At 42.0% G+C, this 26,317-nt stretch overlaps 1 protein-coding gene across 8 annotated transcripts in view; it reads left to right on the top strand.

The window, feature by feature from the left end:
* Positions 1-25,835, top strand: part of ssbp3 (single stranded DNA binding protein 3) — a 172,226-nt gene extending 146,391 nt beyond the window's left edge. For 4 of the 8 annotated variants that reach the window (XM_033027917.1, XM_033027922.1, XM_033027918.1 and 1 more), the window contains 6 exons: positions 1,285-1,339; positions 10,646-10,716; positions 12,427-12,505; positions 12,785-12,813; positions 17,188-17,289; positions 22,220-25,835. In XM_033027917.1, coding sequence (XP_032883808.1) covers positions 1,285-1,339; positions 10,646-10,716; positions 12,427-12,505; positions 12,785-12,813; positions 17,188-17,289; positions 22,220-22,321 — 438 coding nt within the window. In that variant the 3' untranslated portion in view covers positions 22,322-25,835. Of the gene's footprint in view, positions 1-1,284; positions 1,340-10,645; positions 10,717-12,426; positions 12,506-12,784; positions 12,814-17,187; positions 17,290-22,165 lie in introns of all 8 variants that reach the window. The other 4 variants (XM_033027924.1, XM_033027921.1, XM_033027923.1 and 1 more) reach the window with 1 other exon arrangement.
* Positions 25,836-26,317: the final 482 nt, after the last annotated feature.

Here is a 26,317-nt window from a genome sequence, read left to right as displayed (position 1 = left end):
GTTGAAATTATCCCGCAGTTTTGTTTGTGGTCTTTGGAAAAAACCCATGTCTACTGCTTTCTAGTATTCTGTTGAGAGTGTTCAGTGACCCAACAATGCCTTAGCCCAGTTACTGCCAGCAGCATAACCCAGACAATCAATGATTCAATCAAAGGTACACAACAATGCTGGAGAAACTCAGCGGGTGCAGCAGCATCTATGGAGCGAAGGAAATAGGCGACGTTTCGGGCCGAAACCCTTCTTCAGACTGATGGGGGGTGGGGGGGAGAAGGAAGGAAAAAGGGAGGAGGAGGAGCCCGAGGGCGGGGGGATGGGAGGAGACAGCTCGAGGGTTAAGGAAGGGGAGGAGACAGCAAGGGCTAGCAAAACTGGGAGAATTCAACGTTCATGCCATCCGGACGCAAGCAACCCAGGCGGAATATGAGGAGCTGTTCCTCCAATTTCCGGTGTTGCTCACTCTGGCAATGGAGGAGACCCAGGACAGAGAGGTCGGATTGGGAATGGGAGGGGGAGTTGAAGTGCTGAGCCACCTGGAGTTCAGGTAGGTTATTGCGGACTGAGCGGAGGTGTTCGGCGAAACGATCGCCCAACCTCCGCTTAGTCTCCCCGATGTAAATCAACTGACATCTAGAGCAGCGGATGCAGTAGATGAGGTTGGAGGAGATACAGGTGAACCTTTGTCGCACCTGGAACGACTGCTTGGGTCCTTGAATGGAGTCGAGGGGGGAGGTGAAGGGACAGGTGTTGCATTTCTTGCAGTTGCAACGGAAAGTGCCCGGGGAGGGGGTGGTACGGGAGGGAAGGGAAGAATTGACAAGGGAGTTGCGGAGGGAGCGGTCTTTGCGGAAGGCAGACATAGGGGGAGATGAGAAGATGTGGCGAGTGGTGGGGTCACGTTGGAGGTGGCGGAAATGGCGGAGGATTATTTGTTGTATTTGCCGGCTGGTGGGGTGAAAGGTGAGGACTAGGGGGACTCTGCCCTTGTTGCGAGTGCGGGGATGGGGAGAGAGAGCAGTGTTGCGGGGCATGGATGAGACCCTGGTGCGAACCTCATCTATGGTGGCGGAGGGGAATCCCCGTTCCCTGAAGAACGAGGACATTTCCGATGCCCTGGTGTGGAACGTCTCATCCTGGGAGCAGATGCGGCGTAGGCGGAGGAATTGGGAGTAGGGGATGGAGCTTTACAGGGGGCAGGGTGGGAAGACATGTAGTCCAGATAGCCATGTGAGTCAGTTGGTTTGTAGTGTATGATTCAATCAAAGCTGATGTGCTTTTTGTTCACAGGGGCCCCCTGGTGGCGGAGGTCCTCCAGGAACACCGATAATGCCAAGTCCAGCAGGTACAGCCTCACTCTCTCATTACTCCAGTGTTATAATATTAAATACATGCTAATTTTAACTACTATCTGAGATTTATATTAAAATGTGTGCAATCTCCACATTTTAACCTAAATGCCCTGGCAGTATTTTTGTTCTCTAAGATTGGATCCCTGCCTGCTTTTGCTGCCTGTATTTGCTTGTAAGTACTGATCACACAGTTTTATCACTGACTGGGAGGAAGCCAACACTATGAAATTAATAATTCTCTATTAATGGGTTCCCACATGTGTTGGCCAAAATAAGTACCCCAAGCTAATTCCCCAAATTGTGTCATCAGCACTCTCAGCATGATTTAATTACCGCCTTAATTGCACAGTGCAGATGCAGTGGCCTCCATAATGTTTGGGACAAAGACCTGTCATTTATTTATTTGCTTCGGTATTCCACAATTTGAGATTTGTAGTAAAAAAAACAATCACATGTGGTTAAAGTACACATTGTCAGATTTTAATAAAGGCCATTTTTATACCTTTTGGTTTCACCATGTAGAAATTACAGCTGTGTTTATACATAGTCCCCCCACTTCAGGGCACCATAATGTTTGGGACACAGCAATGTCATGTCAATGAAAGTAGTCATGTTTAGTATTTTGTTGCATATCCTTTGCATGCAATGACTGCTTGAAGTCCGTGATTCATGGACATCACCAGTTGCTGGTTGTCTTCTCTGGCGATACTCTGCCAGGCCTGTATTGCAGCCTTCTTTAGCTAATGCTTGTTTTGGGGGAAAGTCCCCTTCAGTTTTTTTCTTCAGCATGTAAAACACATGCTAAATTGGGTTCAGATCGGGTGATTGACTTGGCCACTAAAGAATTGACCATTTTTTAGCTTTGAAAAACTCATTTGTTGCTTTAGCAGTATGTTTGGGATCATTGTCCTGCTGTAGAATGAACCCGCTGGCCAATGCGTTTTGAGGCATTTGTTTGAACTTGAGCAGATCGGATGTGTCTATACACTTCAGAATTCATTATGCTACTACCATCAGCAGTAGTATCATCAATGAAGATAAGTGAGCCAGTACCATCAGCAGCCATACATGCTCAGGTCATAACACCCCCACCACTGTGTTTCACAGATGAGGTGGTATGCTTTGGATCTTGGGCAGTTCCTTCTCTCCTTTCTACTTTGCTCTTGCCATCACTCTGATACAAGTTAATCTTCGTCTCATCTATCCACACGACCTTTTTCCAGAACTATGGTTGCTCTTTTAGGTACTTCTTGGCAAAGTGTAACCTGACCATCCTATTTTTGCAGCTAGCCAGTGGTTTGCATCTTGCAGTGTAGCCTTTGTATTTCTGTTCATGAAGTCTTCTGCGGACAGTGGTCATTGGCAAATCCACACCTGAAGAGTGTTTCAGATCTGTCGGACAGGTGTTTGGGGGTTTTCGTTTATTTTATTTATTTTTTAAATATTTTATTTTATTAGAAGTAAGTACAGTCATATGGCACCAAAGTGCCTAATATATATTTTCATAATACATTTTATGTACAACTTCTTTTTTTTTTTTTGTTACACTGAAAAAAGATTAGAATAAGAAAAAGAAGTTAGATAGTAAAGGATAGAAAGATGTGAAATATATAGTGTGTGAAAAAAGAAAACGAGTAAATGAAGAAAGTTGAGAGAGAGAATAGAGAAAATAAAATAAAATAAAAAGGAAAAGGAGATCATTATTTATAATCTTGACCAACCCTCGTCCAGTCCTGAAACAGTTATTTTTTACAATTGTGTTGCACCATATGATTCCAAAAAAAGGACGAATGGAGACCAACTCGTTATGAATTGGTCTGATTTATCCATTATTATAGAGAGAATTCTTCTGTCTTCCTTGGCCTGCCAGTCCCTTTGTGATTAGTAAGCTCACCTGTGTTCTCTTCTTAATGATGGACAGTTGATTTTGGTAAGCCTAAGGTTTGGCTGATATCCTTGTTTCCCAGTCTCATAAAGGCTTCTTTGACTTTCATTGGCACAACTTTTGTCCTCATGTTGACAAACAGCAATAAAAGTTTCCAAAGGTGATGGAAAAACTGGAGGCGCTGAGAGCTCTCATACCTGCATTAAGGAGGCAATTAAACAAACCTGAGCAATTACAAACACCTGTGAAGCCATGTGCCCCAAACATTATGGTGCCCTGAAATGAGGGGACTATGGATAAACACTGCTGTAATTTCTACATGGTGAAACCAATGTATAAAAATGTCCTTTATTAAAATCTGACAATGTGCACTTTAACCACATGTGATTTTTTCTATTATCCCAAATTGTGGAGTACAGAGGCAAATAAATAAATTATGGGTCTTTGTCCCAAACATTATGGAGGGCACTGTAAATTAACCTTTTGATCATAAGCCATGTTTTCTTTAAAGCACAATGCAGTTCAGGAACAAGCTGATATGATTTAATTTTCAAGTAGCGTGTTTAATTTTTGTACATTAATTGTTCCGGTTTGTTACCGAAAGAGCATTTAGATTTTTTTCGATTATAATAGGTGAGTTTTGCTCTAAATAATCAAAGGACATGTATGAATCATTTTAACCAAATTGAATACTGTAACATAGTTACTGACTTTATATGGGCTTTGTGTTTTTTCTGAGGTTAGTAAGTTGATGGAGATGGTTTTAAATAATTACTCATTGTTGCCTGCTTTCACTGGTTAGGTTCATCTCATTGAATTGGAGGTAAACAATTGTTCAGTTGGAGTGTTGCGCTCATTTCAAGATGATGGATTTGAAAAGTGCGGAATTCATGTTGGACGTATGGAATGTTAATTGGAACACATTTTGGACACTGAACAGATTGTTTCCTAAATTTAGAATAGCATGGGAAGAAGTGAAAATATCTCAAAATGTGATACCAGATTTGGGTGGGTATACCGTGGCAAAACTGAATAGTGTCTCTGTCCTGCAGAAAATAACACACAGTGATGGTCCCATTGATTCAGGATGAGGAAATCCTTTGACAGAGTAGACGTGTTTCAATTTCAGGACAGGTGAACATAGGAGGGGAGTCTTGGGAGTGACCTTGGAGGGGGACAGATGAGAGATAAAGAATAGTGATTATAATTATGAGATGATCCCTGATAAATGCAGTGGCGACTTTGAAAGCCACATTTTATGCAGGATGGTCCAGGGCTGTGGAGTCAAACCCAAAACACCCGACTCCGACTCCTTGATTTCTTGTGTATCCAACTCTGATCCCGAGGCCTAGGTATATAATTCTAAATCTGCTTTGATGAAATTACACAAAATGGCATAAGAACGACATGAATCATCGGAGATGTCCTCATTCGTTAGGGGGTTCCCCTCTTCGACTATAGATGAGGCCCTCACCAGGGTCTCTTCTATACCATGTAACTCTGCTCTCACTCCCCATCCCTCCCACTCGTAACAAGGGCAAAGTCCCCCTTCTCCTCACCTTCCACCCTACCAGCCGTCACATACAACAAATAATCCTCCAACATTCTTGCCACCTCCAACGGATCCCACCACTGTCCACATCTTCCCATCTCCTCCCCTTTCGGCTTTCTGCAGAGACTGTTCCCTTCGTAACTCCCTGGTCAATTCGTCCCTTCCCACCCAAACCACCCCCTCTCCTGGCACTTTCCCTTGCAACCGCAGGAAATGCTACATTTGTCGCTTTACCTCCCCCCTTGACTCCATCCAAGGACCCAAGCAGTTTTTCCAGGTACGGCAGAGGTTCACCTGCACCTCCTTCAACCTCATCTATTGCATCTCCTGCTCTAGGTGTCAGCTGCTCTACATCGGTGAGACCAAGCGTAGGCTTGGCGATCGCTTCGCCCAACACCTCCGCTCAGTTCGCAATATCTCCCGGTGGCTCAGCACTTCAACTCCCCCTTCCATTCTGAATCTGACCTTTCTGTCCTGGGCCTCCTCCATGGCCAGAGCACCTCATATTTTGCTTGGGCAGTTTACACCCCAGCGGTATGAACATTGACTTCTCCAATTTCAGGTAGTCCCTGCTTTCTCCTTCTTTCCCCTCCCCTTCCCAGCTCTCCCACAGCCCACTGTCTCCGCCTCTCCCTTTCTTCTTCCCGCCCCCCTACCCCACATCAGTCTGAAGAAGGGTCTCAACCTGAAACGTCGCCTATTTCCTTTGCTCCATAAATGCTGCCTCACCCGCTGAGTTTCTCCAGCATTTTTGTCTACCTTCCAATTTCCAGCATCTGCAGTTCCTTGTTAAACATGAATCATCAGGCTACCTTTTAAACCGGGTTTTGAGTCTAATGGTTGTAGCTATGCTATTGTGGCGTTTTTATTGTATACGCTTGAAAAAAAACCCATAATTCATTATGGTGAAAGAAAAATAAATCACATATAGGACTATGACAAAATTAAAATTCCATTGAATTAAATATAAAAATTATAAAAGCATTTCTCCAAAATTTATTAAACTAAGGCCACACGTATTTACTAAATGGCTAAATTATGACAAACAAAAAATCTCAAGTGGAATAGAAATTAAAACTAAATGCATAGGTAGTTAAGTTTGCTACAAAGTACATACCTAACATTTATTAATAACGTCCTAACGGGCCTGTCCCACATCGGCAAGTGCAGGAGACTCTGCACTGGCCACATGATTGCCACATGTTCGCTGGTGGTCTCTGGTGAGTCTCCTTCATGGTCGCGAGGTGTTCCCGCATTCTGGGAATGAGTCGCGGCCTCAGTGTGATCGCCGCAAATTTTTCAACATGTTGAAAATTTTTCTGTGACCAAAAATTGGTCGCAATGGAGATAATCAATAATCCTGTAGTCGAAGGTGCAGTTGTAGTGTGGTCGCCATGTAGTTATAGTTAGTCGAGGTACTCGTAGGTAGTTTTAGTTAATCGCCTTTGCTGACCGGGTATTTTCATTGGCTCGTTGGGGGGAAAAAAACGTCAGCAGGAGTTTTCAGAACCAAGGAGAACCGACCGGTAATGTTAAACGTCCGCCGAACTTCACAGCTGTGTATCTCTGGCTTATTAAAAGTTGTCTGGCTTCTTAAATATTGTCTCCACTCCTTCTCTCCCCCCCTTCTCTCCCCTCTTCCCCCCCCCCCCCGCTCTTTTAAAGGACTTACCGTACACTGTGCTAGCCGTCTTAATTACAGCGCCAACCTTCCTGTTCATCGTGGTGTGTGTCTGTATCACCATGGCTTTGCACCGTGTGAATTTCAGACAGCTCTTCCCCCACTTACCCAGGCCCCCGCCTTTGTGATGTGTGTATGTGTGTGTGTGCGTGTGTGTGTGTGCGTGTTCCCGGTTTTTCAGGCGACAGCCAGCAACTTGACATTCGTCGGCAGTCCGCTGAAAAATCACCTAAGTGGGACAACCCATTAGGAACAGAATTGCTTCAGCCAGATTCTCTTTCATTGATGCCCTTAAATCTGATTAAATTATTTTCAATACGGAGAACAGTCTCTCCACGCTGACCTGAGTAGGTGGTTTGGCTGTTACTATCACAGCCGCAAATTGACTATTTCTGGATAAGCAGGGATGACTTCTTGTACTGCAAGTTCAGATGAGCAATCATATTTCTCTATTTCTTTTAAACCACCAAGAAAATCTTGCTTAAATTCCATTAGTTTAACATCAAAAGGCTGCCTTTGCACATTTTAACGGGAACACTTTGCTCTCAACAGTTCAATTTTATCTAAATATTTTGCAAAGCAGCTAACAAGATCTGGTGGTCAAGTAGCAGATCCTCTCTTTTCTTCATTGACAATACAATTCCTTCAGCAATTAATCCTCCAGCTTTGGATAGGTGAAACATTAAATGTTTCCATTCCTATAGGAATGTACCAGGATCCTCTGCTTGCAGCTTTTTGGTGACTGCATGAGGGTGAGCAAGCAGAGCTTCTAATTGTGATACCAACATCCATTGACTTTTAGTCAGTAAGACACTGGGATTATCAATGTCTTCTAGAATGAGTTTTAGGTCAAGCAAATGCTTAACCATCATATGTGCTGCCCCAGCGAGTTGCTTGGTCAAAAATAGCTCCCTTTCCTGCACGTCTCTGGAGGATAGCATCAATTTTAGAGGTTCTGGCTGCTGTAGCTACTTACCTCCCCTTGCCTATCAGAGTAGCTGCATGGCATTCTTTCAATCCTTCTCTTATTGCTAGTTGCAATGTATGTACAGCACAATGCATATGTTGGATTAGACAGCTGACATGCTGTCCGCAATAATATCATCTAAAGTTTCATCATACTGTTCTATTTCTGCTGTTCCGGTTTCAGAATCTGCATCTGAGATCTCCCTTTCAGTAGTAACTTTCATCTTCAATTTTATTAATTTTTTCTATTATGCTTGGCATATTTGAAGCATAATCAGTGACGATGCGTAGAATCTGGTCTTATTTAATTTCAAAATCTTTCAAACTTTCTTCCACTAATTTCTGGAGATAAATGCTCACGATGTGCCTTGGTGTCCTTTACTCCTAATGTCCGTGTTACTATTTTATTGTTTTCATCAACAAATCTAGCATTGATGGCAAAATAGTTAACTCTGTGACGAGTGGTGGCATCCATATTAATGAGCATGAACCGCCCCTTAAGAGTTTTTTGAAGCTTTTCCTTTTCATTCTCGGCTTCTACAAGTATAGAAAACATAGACATAGAAAATAGGTGCAGGAGTAGGCCATTCGGCCCTTCGAGCCTGCACCGCCATTCAATATGATCATGGCTGATCATCCAACTCAGTATCCTGTACCTGCCTTCTCTCCATTCACCCTGATCCCTTTAGCCACAAGGGTCACATCTAACTCCCTCTTAAATATAGCCAATGAACTGGCCTCAGCTACCTTCTGTGGCAGAGAATTCCAGAGATTCACCACTCTCTGTGTGAAAAATGTTTTCCTCATCTCGGTCCTAAAAGATTTCCCCCTTATCCTTAAACTGTGACCCCTTGTTCTGGACTTCCCCAACATCAGGAACAATCTTCCTGCATCTAGCCTGTCCAACCCCTTAAGAATTTTGTAAGTTTCTATAAGATCCCCCCTCAATCTTCTAAATTCTAGCGAGTACAAGTCGAGTCTATCCAGTCTTTCTTCATATGAAAGTCCTGACATCCCAGGAATCAGTCTGGTGAACCTTCTCTGTACTTCCTCTATGGCAAGAATGTCTTTCCTCAGATTAGGAGACCAAAACTGTACGCAATACTCCAGGTGTGGTCTCACCAAGACCCTGTACAACTGCAGTAGAACCTCCTATACTCAAATCCTTTTGCTATGAATGCTAACATACCATTCGCCTTCTTCACTGCCTGCTGCACCTGCATGCCTATTTTTAATGACTGGTGTACCATGACACCCAGGTCTCGTTGCATCTCCCCCTTTCCTAATCGGCCACCATTCAGATAATAGTCTACTTTCCTGTTTTTGCCACCAAAGTGGATAACCTCATATTTATCCACATTATACTGCATCTGCCATGCATTTGCCCACTCACCCAGCCTATCCAAGTCACCTTGCAGCCTCCTAGCATCCTCCACACAGCTAACACTGCCCCCCAGCTTCGTGTCATCCGCAAACTTGGAGATGTTGCATTCAATTCCCTCGTCCAAATCATTAATATATATCGTAAATAGCTGGGGTCCCAGCACTGAGCCTTGCGGTACCCCATTAGTCACTGCCTGCCATTGTGAAAAGGACCCGTTTACTCCTACTCTTTGCTTCCTGTCTGCCAGCCAGTTCTCTATCCACATCAATACTGAAGCCCCAATACAGTGTGCTTTAAGTTTGTATACTAATCTCTTATGTGGGACCTTGTCGAAAGTCCAGATATAACACATCCACTGGTTCTCCCTTATCCACTCTACTAGTTACATCCTCGAAAAATTCTATAAGATTTGTCAGACATGATTTACCTTTCATAAATCCATGCTGACTTTGTCCAATGATTTCACCACTTTCCAAATGTGCTGCTATCCCATCTTTAATAGCAGTTTCCCCACTACCGACGTTAGACTAACTGGTCTGTAATTCCCTGTTTTCTCTCTCCCTCCCTTTTTAAAAAGTGGGGTTACATTAGCTACCCTCCAATCCTCAGGAACTACTCCAGAATCTAAAGAGTTTTGAAAAATTATCACTAATGCATCCACTATTTCTGGGGCTACTTCCTTAAGTACTCTGGGATGCAGCCTATCTGGCCCTGGGGATTTATCGACCTTTAATCCATTCAATTTACCTAACACCACTTCCAGGCTAACCTGGATTTCACTCAGTTCCTCCATTTGACCCCCGGTCCCCTGCTATTTCAGGCAGATTATTTATGTCTTCCTTAGTGAAGACAGAACCAAAGTAGTTATTCAATTGGCCTGCCATGTCCTTGTTCCCCATGATCAATTCACCTGTTTCTGACTGCAAGGGACCTGCATTTGTTTTAACTAAGTATATGTTTTCTGATACTCTCCCTTGCTAGAGAAACTCCTAGTTTCTTAGCCATTTCCTAATTTCTCTCGGGTGGAAATAAAGTGTGCGGTATGTTTAAAAAGTGGGATTTTTTTTCAATTTACGTAGTCTCTGAAATTTATGTTGAGGTCAGTCGGGACTTTTTTTACCGACTCCGACTCCAGCAACACCAAATTTGCTCCGACTCGACGACTCCACAGTCCTGGGATGGTCAGCACATGGAACCTGCTGCCATGTGGGATAACTGAGATGAACAACATCACTGCATTTATAGGGAAGCTGGATTAACATGAGGAAAACCTAAATTAAAAAAACTGCAGATGCTGAAAATCTGAAACGTGAAATGCTGGAAACATTCTGTGGATCGGACAGTATCTGAAAAGATAAACAATTGATATAGTGTTGGAGGCCCTTTGTTAGAAATGTGAATGATTTGGAGAAGAAAAAAATAGGTTTAGGTTCTTCAAACTTGTGTGGGGCTTCATTATAGCGATGCAGGCAGCCACAGATGGGTCAGAGTGGAATAGAGAATTAAAGTGGCACCAGTCACCCCTATTGTCTGATGCAGCTGTCCTGCAAAGTGGTCACCCAATCTGTTAATGTCGGTGAGATCACGTGGAGAAGGCTGTGAAAATGTTGGTGTGGAGCAACAACGTGGTCTTGTTGAGTACAGTGGCCTCATTTTGCTGGAGCAAAGTAACAAAAACTTGGAAAAACACCAAATAACTCATGATAAAGAAACTCTTGATTTTAAAGACTTTGAAAAAGATAAATAAAATAGTTGCCTGTTCAAGTATCACATCTTTGTTCTAATGGAATGGAAGCTGAATTAAACTTGTTTTTCTCATCTTCAAATACAGATTCCACAAATTCCAGTGACAACATGTACACAATGATTAATCCCGTTCCACCTGGAGGAAGCCGGTCAAATGTAAGTTTATCATGAGAGGAAAAGCACATGCAAACTTTCTCCTTGCTTTCACAGAATTGATACAAATACTGTCAAAATGAATGAAACAGGAAATTCTTAACATATGGTAGTCTATAAGTGTGTTCGGTATTTCGACTGCGCATGCTCAGGTCAAAGGACACTGCATAATAATAATAATAATACATTTTATTTATGGGCGCCTTTCAAGAGTCTCAAGGACACCTTACAAAAATTTAGCAGGTAGAGGATAAACATGTAAGGGGAATTAAATAAATAGTAGAGATATGACTAGTACACAAAGTAAAGACAGAAACAGCCCAGAGAAGCAGTGGACCTTAATTTCTTCAGTTTTTTCCAGCTTTGATTCTTCAAGGTAAGAAAATACAGCTTTCAAACTATGAAATAGTTGTATTTGTTGTTCCTTTGTTAAAAGCTAAGATTATTTTGTCGTTTTTATTGCTTTATTATGCTTTGGTGAGTGTGCGAGTTCGTGCTAGTCCGTGGTCGATGTTGGGCCTGGGTCTGTTGAGTTGCTGCTGGGCCGTCCACGTCCCGTCCCGGGGCCCGGCCGGAGTTGAACTGGGGTTGGCTAAAGAATTTCATTGGCTTTCACCCCAGCTCAACTCCCGCCGGGCCAACTGACAGCCCCGGACCGATGACACCAGCAGCCCCAGGCCCACAGCCAGCGCGGAGAAGAAGTGCCAACTCCAGCTAAGTCCTGCTCCCTGACGGGCCAGGGCCCGCCAGCAGCCAACCTCCCCAGTGCCAGCAAAAGCCGAGCACCAGCCATTCATACAAAGTGCTGCAGCCCCCTCCCCATGAAAGCCCGGCCAGACCCCTCCGCCCACGTCCGGACACCCGGGAGGGGACGGGGACGGCCCAGCAGCAACTCAACGGACACGGGCCCGACACCGACCACGGACGAGCTCGATCTCGCTCACTCACCAAAGCATAATCAAGCAATAAAAATGACAAAATAATCTTAGCTTTTAACAAAGGAACAATAAATACAACTATTTCATAGTTTGAAAGCAGTATTTTCTTACCAAGAAGAATCAAAGGTAGAAAAAACAGAAGCAATGAAGGTTCACTGCTCCACTGCTTTCCAGGGGTGTTTATGCCTCGTGACCTTTGACCTGGGCATGTGCAGTTGGAATACCGAACTCGCTTATTAGGATCCATGCATACAAAAACAAGATGACTGCTGTGGATATAGATACTATGTCACAAATGGCTATTAATTGGACCTTCAGATTTGTGTTTGTTCACCCAGAGTTTTGTTGTATTCCTGGATGGTCACCTTAAGTATTACCATATTTTGCTGAACTGTATAAGCCACAGTGGGCGGCACAGTGGCGCAACGGTAAAGTTGCTACCCTGCAGCGCTTGCAGCGCCGGAGACCCGGGTTCTATCCCGACTACAGTTGGCTGTCTGAACAGAGTTTGTACATTCTCCCCATGACCTGTGTGGGTATTCTCCGAGATATTTGGTTTCCTCCCACGCTCCAAAGACATACAGGTATGTAGGTTGATTGGCTTGGTATAAGTGTAAATTGTCCCTCGTGTCTGTAGGATAGTGTCAGTGTTCGAGGATCGCTGGTCGTTGCAGACTCGGTGGGCTGAAGTTTTTCCACGTGTTTCCACGCTGTATCTCTAAACTAAACATAGAATTCGTTGACCTCTTTACAATTTGCTTTGTTTTTCTTCCAGTTCCCACTGGGGCCTGGCTCTGAAGGTCCCATGGGTGGAATGGGCGGAATTGAGCCACTTCATATGAATGGATCATTAGGTAAGTCACCTTCCTACCAGGAGCAATCATAAAAGGGCACTGAAGCCTTTTAAGCAACACGGAAATAACTAAATCTACAGGGCTTCTGAATCCTTGTTGGAATGGAGGCATTGGAATAAATAAGCCATACACAGTTGGGTTTATATGCGCGGATGAGTGAAAAATGAAATTATTCACTGAACCGTATGTTGTCAAAGAATAGAACTTTTCAGTATTTTTCTACCATGGTTATGTCGCGTCAGAAATGTTAATGAAAATATTTGCTTTTACTCTCCCTAGGATCAGGCGATATGGACGGGATCCCTAAGGTATGAGTTTAACTTTAATACAAAGTTTAACAATTAATATAAACATTCAACAGAGATTATGTGATTCTTCGATCACAATCCAAAAGGGAGTGGAATGGAGTGGTCCATAATGTTGCCAGTTCTATACTGAACACGATTCCATTTTATGGAAATATCTACATCTCGAAGTATAAACCACGGCTAATTCCCTATTCATTTTTAACCATAGTTCATTGAACTGGTTTGGAAGATTGCTACATTTTCATTTTATAGATCATGAGTACCTTTAGAGGACATGTACCAACCATCCCAACATACATTTGCTATTCAGATCTAGCCACACATTTTTCTTTGTAATAGTCGTCTGATATTGTGTGTAAATAAATTAAAATCCTAGAAGGATTGATTTGATGGACTTATTTTCCCCTGAAGGCACAGTGAACTGGTGACAGTATTTTATCCATGTGCTGTCTTGAGAGGAAGCAAACTGAGTGCGTTGAGTCTACATAAATTATGTGAAGGAAAGAGATCTGGAATGGCTGAGGGAAAAGTAGTGATCAGATGAGAGAGATTTAAAAGGCGTGACAAAAAAAGGAGGAAAGAATAACAATTGCAGTTATTAGAAATAGAAAATAAAAGTTAGAGTCATTGTCATACAGCATGGAAACAGGTCCTTCAGTCCAGCTTGCCCATGCTGATCAAGGTGCCCCCTCTGCATCAGTCCCACCTGCCCAGGTCTGGCCCATATCCCTCTAAACCTTTCATATCCATATGTCTTTTAAATGTTGTTATAGTTTCTGCCTCAACTACCTCCTCTGGCAACTCATCCACTGTGTGAAAAATTTGCCCCACAGATCCCTATTAAATTTTTTCCCTCTTACCTTAACATATGTCCTCTGGTTCTTGATACTCCTACTCAGGGTGAAAGACTCTGTGCATCTATCCTAACTATCTCTCTCTCATGATCTTGTACACCACTATAAGATGTCTCCTCCTCCTATGCTCCAAGGAATACAGTCCTAGCCTGCCCAACCTCTCCCGATACTTCAGGCCTTCAAGTCCTGGCACCATCCTAATAAATCTTCTGTGCATTCTTTTCAGCTGAACAACATAATTCCTATAGTAGGGAGACCAAAATCAAACACAATACTCCAACTGTGGCCTCACCAGTGCCTTGTGCAGCTGTAACATAATATCCCAACTTCTATACTCAAAACCCTGACTGATGAAGGCCGAAAGCCTGCATGACCACCTTATCTACCTGTGACACAACTTTCAAGGAACCATGTACCTGCTCTCCTAGATCCCTCTGTTCTACCACACATCAGAATCCTGATTTACTGTGAAGGTCCTGCTCCGATTAGACTTCCCAAAATGTAATACTCACATTTATCTGCATTAAACTCCATTAACCATTCCTCTGCCCACTTGCCCAGCCGACCAAGATCCTGATGTAACCTTTGACAACCATCTTCGCTATCACCAATACCACTCACTTTTGTGTCATCTGCCAACTTACTAATAATGTCTTGTAGGTTCTCATCCAAATCACTGATATAGACCACAAACAGCTTTAGGCACACTTGCCACATTCAATTCAATTCAACTTTATTGTCATTGCACAGATACAAGTATGGGTACAACGAAATGCAGTTTAGCGTCAGTCCGTAGTAATAGTGCAATATAGAAATAAAAATACAGAATAAGCAAACAATGTGGACGGAGAGACTGGAGAAATCTATCGGCGGGACTCCGAGTTCAGCAATGTGATAGTGTTTTATCTATTGACATCACTTGCCAATAGATAAATATAGATAAATGTGAAGTTATCCACTTTGGCGGCAAAAACAAGGGGGCAGATTGATATCTCAATGGGGTTAGGTTAGGTAAGGGGGAGGTGCAGCGAAACCTTGGCGTCCTTGTACATCGGTCACTGAAAGTTCGCTTTCAGGTAAAGCAGGCAGTGAAAAAAGCTAATGGAGTGTTGGCCTTCATAACAAGAGGATTTCAGTATAGGAGTAAAGAGGTTCTTCTGCAGTTGTATAGGGCTCTGGTGAGACCACATCTGGAGTATTGTGTACAGTTTTGGTCTCCTAATTTGAGGAATGACATCCTTGTGATTGAGGCAGTGCAGCGTAGGTTCACGAGATTGATCACTGGGATGGCGGGACTGTCATATGAGGAAAGATTAAAAAGACTAGGCTCGTATTCACTGGAGTTTAGAAGGTTGAGGGGGGGATCTTATAGAAACATACAATTATAAAAGGACTGGACAAGCTAGATGCAGGAAAAATGTTCCCAATGTTGGGCGAGTCCAGAACCAGGGGTCATAGTCTTAGAATAAAGGGGAGGTCATTTAAGACTGAGGTGAGAAAAAACGTTTTCACCCAGAGAGTTGTGAATTTATGGAATTCCCTGCCACAGAGGGCAGTGGAGGCCAAGTCACTGGATGGATTTAAGAGAGAGTTAGATAGAGCTTTAGGGGCTAGTGGAGTCAAAGGATATGGGGAGAAGGCAGGCACTGGTTATTGACAGGAGACGATCAGCCATGATCACAATGAATAATGGGCCGAATGGCCTCCTCCTGCACCTATTTTCTATGTCTATGTCTAATAGTTGCCATAAAGGTCTAGAGAATGTGAAAATAATTGCATATAATAGTCAATTGGAAAGAAATTTGGAGAATCTGATTTACTGGTGAATGTCAGAACAAACGGTGGACAACATGGCTGCAGAGCTCCCAAGTATTCCTAGAAAAGCACTGGTGTGTTAGCCCATGTCATCTGAATCTATTGTAAGGCTCAGAGAAATGTGTAATTCCCAGAATTCTTCTGACGGCAACATTCGTGCATTGTAGAAAGTTGTGGTAATTCCTCAAACTTACATTGGATCACTTTTGGAAGCAAATCACTGATTCTTTAAAATTCCGCTTCCGTTATTCCAATTCTACACAGGATTATTTAAATTCTTGCATTATGCCGGGTCTCCTGTGGTTAACTCCCTAGGACTTTCTTCTGCCTATATTTCTTCCTTTGAACAGCTTACCTGGACCAAAGTTCCTCTTGTCCTTGCCTTACACCCCACTACCCTCTGCCTCCAACACATAATTTTCCAACATTTCTGCCACCTTCAACATGGTCCCATTGCCAGTCAGATTTTCCCATCCCCATCTTTTCTGCTTTATGTGGAGCCTGCTCCCTCTAAAACTCCTTGGCTCACTCATCCATTCCCACCCAAACCACCCCTCCCCAGGTAGTTTCCCATGCAACTGCAGGAGATGCAACACCTGTCCCTATATCGCCTCCCTCACAGCCATCCAGGGACCACAGCTGCACTTCCAGGTGAGACAGAGCTTCACACGCACCTCCTACAACCTTGTCTATTGCCTTGTCTATTATATTTGGCGTCCTTTACATCAGTGAAACCAAGCATGCTAGGTCTGTCGAGGCCTGCCTGGATCTTCCCAGTTGCTAACCATTTAAACTCCCCTTTCCATTCCCATACCAACCTTTCTGCCCTGGGCCTCCTCCACTGCCAGAGTGAGGCCACACGCAAACTGGAGGAGAAGCATCTCATTCCGCTTGGGTAACATACAACCCAATGGTGTGAACATTGAATTCTCCAATTTTATGTAACTTAACGAAGAACATCCCTTTCCTCTTCCACCTAGTAACTTCCTCTGACTTCACATTCTTCTCTTTTCGCATCTCAACCTTTTGTCATCTACCCATCTCTAGCCTTTGTCCACCCATCAGCCAGTCTACTCCTGCCCCCCCCCCTGACATGTATCCACCTATCACTTGTCCTGCCCCTACCTTTCACCCAGCTTGCTTCCCTCGACTACAATGAAACTGAAGAAGGGTGCTGAGCCGAGGCATCACCTATCCATGTTCTCTAGAGATACTGCCCCACTGAATTACTCCAGCACTGTCTTTTTTTTAAACCAGCATATGTAGTTTCTCATAACAGTGTATCACCTTTCTGTTGTTCTAATCCTACCTACCTATATGTACAGATGATGTCCAAGTAATTAAAGCATATCCACTTTCTAACATCAGAAGAGATTGGTATTTTGGACTTTGGTTTAGCAGTGGATATAATACCAGCTCCTGGGGTCCTAACTGGTGGATTATAAACAACTGATGTGATCAATGGCAGATTCTTAAATGTATCAATGTACACATGATGAAATTAAAACCTGGTCTTCAGGGACTCTATTGAAGGCAAAGTGAGCAATAAACCTTATCAAGACAAACATTTGGAATTAACTCAATGTGATCATCTCTGAGAATTAAAATTGCCACTTAGCAGCTCTGTGATGTGGTGTTCGCTTGCTTTGACTCTCTTTGGGAGAGAAACTCCATGTTTTAATGAATGAAATTATGTACCTTCCAGAATTCTCCCAACAACATGAGCAGCATTACCAATCCTCCAGGCACTCCAAGGGATGATGGTGAATTAGGAGGCAATTTTCTTCACTCCTTCCAAAATGACAACGTGAGTATGTGAGCATACTAGATACAATGCCCTCCATAATGTTTGGGACTAAGACCCATCATTTATTTATCTGCCTCTGTGCTCCACAATTTGAGATGTAGTAGAAAAAAATCACGTATTTAAAGTGCACATTGTCAGATTTTAATAAAGGCCATTTTTATACATTTTGGTTTCACCATGTAGAAATTACAGCTGTGTTTATACATTGTCCCCTCATTTCAGAGCACCATAATGTTTGGGACACATGGCTTCACAGGTGTTTGTAATTGCTCAGGTGTGTTTAATTGCCTCCTTAATGCAGGTATAAGAGAGCTCTCAGCACCTAGTCTTTCCTCCAGTCTTTCCATCACCTTTGGAAACTTTTATTGCTGTTTATCAACATGAGGACCAAAGTTGTGCCAATGAAAGTCAAAGAAGTCATTATGAGACTGAGAAACAGGAATAAAACTGTTAGAGACATCAGCCAAACCTTAAGCTTACCAAAATCAACTGTTTGGAACATCATTAAGAAGAAAGACAGCACTGTTGAGCTTACTAATCACAAAGGGACTGGCAGGCCAAGGAAGACCTCCACAGCTGATGACAGAAGAATTCTCTCTATAATAAAGAAAAAAAAACCCAAAACACCTGTGCAACAGATCAGAAACACTTTTCAGGAGTCAGGTGTGGATTTGTCAATGACCACTGTCCGCAGAAGACTTCATGAACAGAAATACAGAGGCTACACTGCAAGATGCAAACCACTGGTTAGCCGTAAAAATAGGATGACCAGGCTGCAGTTTGCCAAGAAGTACTTAAAAGAGCAACCAGAGTTCTGGAAAAGACGAGACGAAGATGAACTTAAATCAGAGTGATGGCAAGTGCAAAGTATAGAGGAGAGAAGGAACTGTCCAAGATTCAAAGCATACCACCTCATGTGTGAAACACGGTGGCGGGGATGTATGGCCTGGGCATGTATGGCTGTTGAAGGTTCTGGCTCACTTATTGCCATTGATGATATAACTGCTGATGGGAGTAGCACAATGAAATCTGAAGTGTATAGACACATCCTATCTGCTCAGGTTCAAACTCATTGGCCAGCGGTTCATTCTACAGCAAGACAATTATCCCAAACATACGGCTAACGTATTTCAAAGCTAAAAAAATAGTCAATTCTTGAGTGGCCAAGCCAATCACCCAATCTGAATCCAATTGAGCATGCCTTTTATATGCTGAAGAGAAAACTGAAGGGAACTAGCCTCCAAAACAAGCATTAGCTAAAGATGGCTACAATACAGGCCTGGCAGAGCATCACCAGAGAAGACACCTAGCAACTGGTGATGTCCATGAATCGCAGACTTCAAGCAGTCATTGCATACAAAGGATATGCAACAAAATACTGAGGTCAGTCTGAAGTAGGGTTTCGGCCTGAAACGTTGCCTATTTCCTTCGCTCCATAGATGCTGCTGCACCCTCTGAGTTTCTCCAGCACTTTTGTCTATCTTCGATTTTCCATCATCTGCAGTTCCTTCTTAAACAAAATACTAAACATGCCTACTTTCATTTACATGACATTACTGTGCCCCAAATATTATGGTGCCCTGAAATGGGGGGGGGGGGGGGCTTGATTTGTATAAAAATGGGCTTTATTAAAATCTGACAATGTGCACTTTAACCGCAAGTCTTTGTTTTCTATTACTAATCTCAAATTGAGGCAAATAAATAAATGATGGGTCTTTGTCCGAAATATTGTGGAGGGCACTGTACACGTACATTCTAACACAAATAACTATGATAGATTTTGCTTGAAAATTATTTATTATTATTTATTTCATTTCATCTTAGAGCTACTATCACTCAGGCTTCTATTTCTAGTGTTATTGAGATATTTTCTTTAAAATGCAATTAATTTTCAGGTTAAAAAGCAGAGCAGGTACATGCTAGCAGCTTTTTCGGCTTTGCACTCGTGCGTCATACGCATTCAGCAGATCCTGTAGTATAAAGGCAATATTTTTGTGCATGAGCCTGCTCTCTGACAACACTCTACAAGTAATCTTTTATCCCCCAACTGTCATAATTTTATTTTCAAAATTTTGATAATTTGCTATTAAATAAAATTATAACTTTTTTCAGAAAAAAATTGCTAGTAAAGTTTATTTCCTTTCTTGATTTCACCAGCAAATTTTCATTTTTTTTGGAGGGGGGGGGGTGGGAAATCAGCTATGATTTATAGTAACTCTTCAATGCATGCCATGTTAACTTGTATACAACTGATTCATGTAAAAAGTCACTTAATACTGTGTGATTTTGATAAGGCAAATCAGGTTGGGAATTTGTTAGTTATCGGTAGAAATTAGTAAACTGCAAAAAATAGCAAATAAGAGTTTAGAACTTGATTAAGATATTTGTTTTGCAAATTAGCGATCTGGATTTAGTTACAAACTAGACTAAGTGGGACCCGTTGGGTCCCATGTTCACACGGGAGGGCTGGTCCCTCGACACAATATTCCACCTCTCCACCAATTCCAATATTGGTGGCCAGTGGGGGGGCTTTCTGGAGTGCTGGTATGGGTTCTTGGGGTGGCAGCTCAGTCCTACAAGCCTGATCTGCTGGCAGCTCACTCACGGCTGGTGGGCTGGCAGTTGACTCATGACTATTCCTTGAAATTCCATTTCAAGCAGGGTGCAAGGCCACCAAATTCAAATCCATGTTCCTACCATTTCAAGCAGGGTGCAAGGCTACCAAATTCAAATCCATGTTCCTACCATTTCAAGCAGGGTGCAAGGCCACCAAATTCAAGTGCAGTTTCTTACCAATATGAGCAGGGTGCAAGGCCACCAAATTCAAGTGCAGTTTCCAACCACTTCAAGCAGGATGCAAGGCCGCCAAATTCAAGTGCAGTTTCATTCCATTTCAAGCAGGGTGCAAGGCCACCAAATTCAAATGCAGCTTCATACCATTTCATGCAGGGTGAAACCGCCATAAAACCACACAAAACACCAAACCCACAGTTCAGTAGACATTCAGTGTGTTCAGTTGATTCACAGCTCAGATAGAGTCATGACCTCTCCTTCCCCCATCATGCAGAGTCTGGGCCACACCCACACTTCCGGGTGTTATAACCCCTCCCACCGGAAAAGGTGTGGCTTTCAGGGCTTGATTGACAGGAGAGAGATTCTCAACATTTTTTAAACACTAATAACACTTTTATTTTTCATTGATGGGAAGAATTCTCTGTACCTGCTCAGCGGAGGGGGGACTGAGTAAGATGGCCAAAAATCACAGCCATAAGTGGTAGCGTTTTATCTAAAATCAATATACATGTCAAACAGGAAGAAAGTGCATTTGCAGTAGTGCCTTTTAACTTCAAGACAAAGCACCCAAGCCGCCATTTGCAGTAAGTAGTGCCTTTCAACTTCAAGCCAAAGCACCCAAGCCACCATTTGCAGTAAGTAGTGCAACTTCAAGCTAAAGCACCCAAGCCACCATTTGCAGTAAGTAGTGCCTTTCAACCTCAAGCCAAAGCACCCAAGCCACCATTTGCTGTACGTAGTGCCTTTCAACTTCAAGCAAAGCACCCAAGCCACCATGTGCAGTAAGTAGTGCCTTTCAACTTCATGTAAAACACCCAAGCCACCATTTGAGGCACACCACTTCCTGGTTTTATAGTCCCTCCCCCTCCCTCCAGCAGGTGAAGCAGAGAGAATGGTGATTTTTTTAAACTTCAAGCCAAAGCTCCCAAGCCACCATTTGCAATAAGTAGTGCCTTTCAACTTTAAACCAAAGCTCCCAAGCCACCATTTGCAGTAAGTAGTGCCTTTCAACTCATGCCACCATTTGCAGTAAGTAGTGCCTTTCAACTTCAAGCCAAAGCACCCAAGCCACCATTTGCAGTAAGAAGTGCCTTTCAACTTCAAGCCAAATCACCCAAGCCATCATTTGCTGTAAGTAGTGCCTTTCAACATCAAGCCAAAGCACGCAAGCCACCATTTGCAGTAAGTAGTGCCTTTCAACTTCAAGCCAAAGCACCCAAGCCACCATTTGCAGTAAGTAGTGCCTTTCAACTTCAAGCCAAAGCACCCAAGCCACCATTTGCAGTAAGTAGTGCCTTTCAACTTCAAGCCAAAGCACCCAAACAACCATTTGCAGGCAATGCCTTTTTACTTCAAACAAACCATATTTTCATTTTCACACCACATTAAGTGTACTCATAGTTGTGTAGACATTTGTTCAGTGTTATTCAGAGCTCAGAGCGACGTGACCCTCGGCTTCATCCATCTTGCAGAGAGTGAGTGAGGCACACCACTTCCTGGTTTTATAGTCCCTCCCCCTCCCTCCAGCAGGTGCAGCAGAGAGAATGGTGATTTAAAAAAAAACATTAATATCTCTCTGATTTGTCATCAATGGGAAAAACCCTCCGCACCCGTAAGGCTGAGGGGGGCTCTGAGCGAGGTGGCCAAAAATGACGGCCGTAGGTGGCGGCGTTCTGTCGGAAATCGCAGCACAGTGGGCCAAAAGAGGTCAAGATCAGAGATTTAGTAATATATAGATAGATTAAGCCAGTTGATTAGTTCAAACCATTGAGCAGAAGTTTGATCATGAGAGTGGGGTAAATTGGAGGGAAAGAAGGAAAGAGAGTGGCAGGGAGCTAATGAAAGGTGGCAGGTATTCTGTGTGTTCATTTGTAGGGATCCATAACTCAGTTGTGTGTTTTCTCAATTATAACAAAACAAAATGTAATGATTTACTCCCTCCACACTAGTGGAGATTGAATTGCAGTGTTATATTGGGGTCAATTTCAGCAAACTATATTTGTACGTTTGCCATGTTTAGCTGAACCCAGATGCTGCGAGATGTATGGTTCCAATCCGTGTAATCCTTGTCACTTTCTTTCAGTATTCCCCCAGCATGACGATGAGCGTGTGATTTTTCCCCTTCCCCCTTCTCCAGGACCAGAATGATGAGACAGCTGCCCTTTGGAAGATTAAAGAACGTATGCAAGAAGCAGTTCAACGTGTTGACGAGGAACTGGGGGCAAAACCCCAATTTTGAGTTTCACACAAGAAAAAAGCTGAACTTCTTTAATTCCATAAACATGAAGGACAACAAAAAAGAATCAAGACATAAAACCCTTCTCCTGGAAGGACTGTACGTTACACATCGCATCTTTTTGAAGCAAAGACAAAAATGTAAACGCCTCTAGCACCCGAACAGACCTCTTCCGCTTCATCCTCTGAACCCATGTATCTTTGTGCTGAACTGAATATGGCGCTAGTCTAGGTATAAGATCCGATGTTGTCCATATTGTAGCCATTTTAACTGGGACGTTTACACAATGTGGTTTACTTTCGAAGGCCTATTATTTGGTGGCACAGATTATTTTTTTTCTTGCTTCTGTGAGACTTCCCCCGCCAGGTGCAAGGTGTTAATCAGTTGTTGTTCCATACCTGTGTAACTGAACGATGATATGCCCAGTGGGTTCCAGTTTGAGAGGAGCGTACATCTTTTCCCCCCAAATCTCATTATTCTCTAACCTCCCGAAATCCAACCCAACCCCCACCCCCTGCGCCCACACGTATGTGCATACCTCAAAGGTGGGTTGCTTCATTCCTCTGTTACTTTATTGATCCAGAGGAAAACTCCACACGTGAGAAAGAGACAACTACAGACGTGATTGAAATAGAGGAAAATAAACAGTTTTAATGGCACTGCAATGATGCTGGGATCTCTGTACAATTACACACTACCTGTAGATGGTCTTTTGTTTAAACCCACTTCTATACAATGTGTATCAAGTTATGTAAAATATTATCTTGCCTGGACAACCCTTGTGCTGATTCTTGATAACATTGTAGCTGTTCTGTGTTTCTTACCTTGTAGTCTGGTTATAAAAAAGAAAAAAATCTACAATGTAGTTTTGTGTTCAATATTTGTTGCTAATGTTTTATTGAGGGTTGTTTTTTCTGCAACCCTTTACAGAGTTTTCAGGAACGTCAACTGTGTTGTTGTGCTGACTGCAGGTTATGGGATGTTAACATACTTTGTTTTTGTTTGGGGGGAGGGGTGGTGGGGGTTGGGGGCAATAGCAGGATCTTTCTAAATGAATTGCCTTTTTAGATGTGTTTCAAATCAATCTAACTGTGTTTAGCTGTAGAGTTGCTGAACGAGTATGTAAATCTCCTATTTGCAGTCAGATCGGAACATACTGATGAAATTTTGGTGTTTTATTGTAGATTTCAGTCTCCAGGAAATCGTGCATTTTAAACTGAGAAAAAGACAAGTCTGGCAAATGTAATTTTACAAATTCGCTAAATTATTGTCTTCATTGGGATGGTTTTGAATGAAACGGTTCTTTTCTCCAATGCTGTAATAAATATAAACATAAAACTTAATTTTGATTCTTTTCTGTTAACTTGTTGAACATTTGCTATCGTCATAATTGTTGGAAGAAAAGCTGATATTTCCTGTACCTCATGTTTAAAGGATTTTTTAAATATGTACAAGAAGCTATTTAAATTATTTCCAAAGTGTACTGTTCATAATACTGAAGTGCAGTTGGCTGTGGCAGAGCTGGGTGTGTGTTTAAAAAGGATCATGCTGTCATCAACTCATGAAAGATGGGAAAGCTCTCTGTCACACCAGGAAACGCTCTTTTAAACTGTCCCCTGAATGATGCAAAGGAAATAGATTTTGAAAGCAGCAAGCTGAGAGAACTGTGGGCTGAATTGTCAAATATACACCACGTAAGTGTGCACAAAAGGCACAAATGTGAAGCAACGCAGTCCATGTAACAGTGTAGGTTGCATCTGAAACCAGACCAGGATGATGCTGTCATTCTGTCATCTTGGTTGTGCTTAAAAAGGGTTTGGGAAGACTTGGCTCAATTTGGAGGCCACATTATCTGCAAGGTAGACAAAATTGGCTCAAAGAATACAAGATCTTTTGGGAAATTTAAATCTTGCAGTAGTGCAGCAGATTGTTTGGTTAAATGGATACAATAAAAGTCTGATCAGAAATGTATTCCTGCTTAATGTGAAGCAGCTGAGTTGTCTTAGGAGTCTTTTAAAGGCAAAAGGTCTTTTATTGGCATCTTTGCTACTAAGTTGAGGATGTTTATTAATGATGGATGCCTAAATTAGGAAGTATCATGTTTTATTCTCGAGTATTAACATTTGTAACCTCCAGTGTAACAGTCATGCTTTAAATGATGAGGCAAAGGCCAAGCCCTACCTACTTGGAGAAAGTGTTTTTGAATCGAAAGCTGCAATGGACTGCACTAGGGAAGTGAACTTTAAAATTAACAATTTTGGAATTGAATTCTGGAAGTTAGAAATGGGTATCAGAAACAATGGCAACATTTTCCATCCCTTAGACGAATTGTAGATTTTTATGTAGGAATTTGGCCCAATGCAGCAATGTTTATGTTGACATTACACCAGTGCCATCTATCACTATTCATTTCCCCTACACTTGTATATTTATTTTCAAAACTGATTCATTTTCAAGTGAATGCAACCTTTGCCATTGTGTAACTTTGAATATCTTTTGATATTCAATGGACTTATTCATACAGAAAAAAACAAATGACACTGATCCAAAATGAAAATGGGTGTTTTAAGGGAATGAGAATTAAGTGAAAGTGATGATCTTGTCTACATATTTTGCCTGAGCATATTCTCCTGCAAGCATCAGGTGACTTCACTGATATATATATGCTTTATAATTAATGAAGCAATTATGCAACTAGAATAGAGACCGACAAACTAGCAAAAATGCAATTGTCGGGAATAAGTTGAAAACAGATGCACACGTGTTGAAATATAATACAAAGTGAGAGATGCATAAAGAAAAATGAGCTGAAGTAAATATTAAAATTAAATATTACGACAAGTTGGTCGTGCATGAAAAATTGAAGAAACTGAGAAAGGAAAGAACAATCAGAGTAACAAACTGATAGAATGTGGTTAGGTATATGCATTTTCAGAACTTTACAATGGGCTACATAATTTTGACATTAATGTAAATAGACCTCCATTTTTTCTATTATCTGTGCATGATACTGCATGGAATGACCGAGACAACAATAATAATATGATGAAACAACCTTTTGTAATTTGTTAACCAATGGAACATTCACTGTAACAGTGAAGTACAATTGTTGGAAACAGGACAAATGATATTATGGATGAAGTTGGTAAAATTAAATAATTTAAAGTTTTGATGTGTTTGTTTTCTGAAGACAATACAAAACATGGAACGGTATTGAAGAAACTTACTTAAAGAACCATGGTCTAGTCATTTTGAATATTGTAAAGTTTAGGAGAGGAGGTATAATGTATGAATAAAATAAAGTTATTAATCTCCAACTTTGCATATTATAAGATGAACAGGAAGTTCTCATTTTGAAATGTTCATTAAAGTAAAAATAATTATTTAATTATTTGTTCCTTTTGATGAAATTCTACACACTGTTCTATAATTTAAAGTATATAATGACAAAACTTTCTTGTATTTATAACAGTGCTGCCCTGGGGAAACTGCACAGCTGTAATAAAACTCAAACTTTCTAAAGTATTTATCAGTTATTATCAGAGGGAAGAACTTTAATGTGGTTTGTAATAAATGGTTTTCAGCTTTTGTACATCTGATTTCTTATCCCCTCCCACTGTGCTTTTCTTGTGATTCCCAGGAAATTATTACTAGTCTTTAGACTCTTCATCCACGCTTCTTGTCATAGATTTAAGGTGAGAGGGGCAAAGTTTAACGGAGATGTGCGGGGCAGGTTTATTTGTACAGAGGGTGAGTGTGCCTGGAATGTGCTGCCTGGATGGTGGTGGTGGAGGCAGATAGATAGTAGCATTTATGAGGATTTTAGTTGGGCACATGAAAATGCAAGAAATGGAGGGATAATGGATTGTGTGCAGGTAGATGAGATTAGTGTATCTTAGCATCATGTTCGGCACAGACATTGTGGGTCCAAAGGCTGTTCTGTTTTCTAATAACCAAGGATGTAAAGAATGTGAGATCAGGAGGTAACCATCTTCACTT

Source organism: Amblyraja radiata, chromosome 10 (assembly GCF_010909765.2).
Source record: "Amblyraja radiata isolate CabotCenter1 chromosome 10, sAmbRad1.1.pri, whole genome shotgun sequence".
Classification (NCBI taxonomy): Eukaryota; Metazoa; Chordata; class Chondrichthyes; order Rajiformes; family Rajidae; genus Amblyraja; species Amblyraja radiata.
Note: the sequence above shows the minus strand (reverse complement) of the source record. Positions and strands in the feature narration are given on the sequence as shown.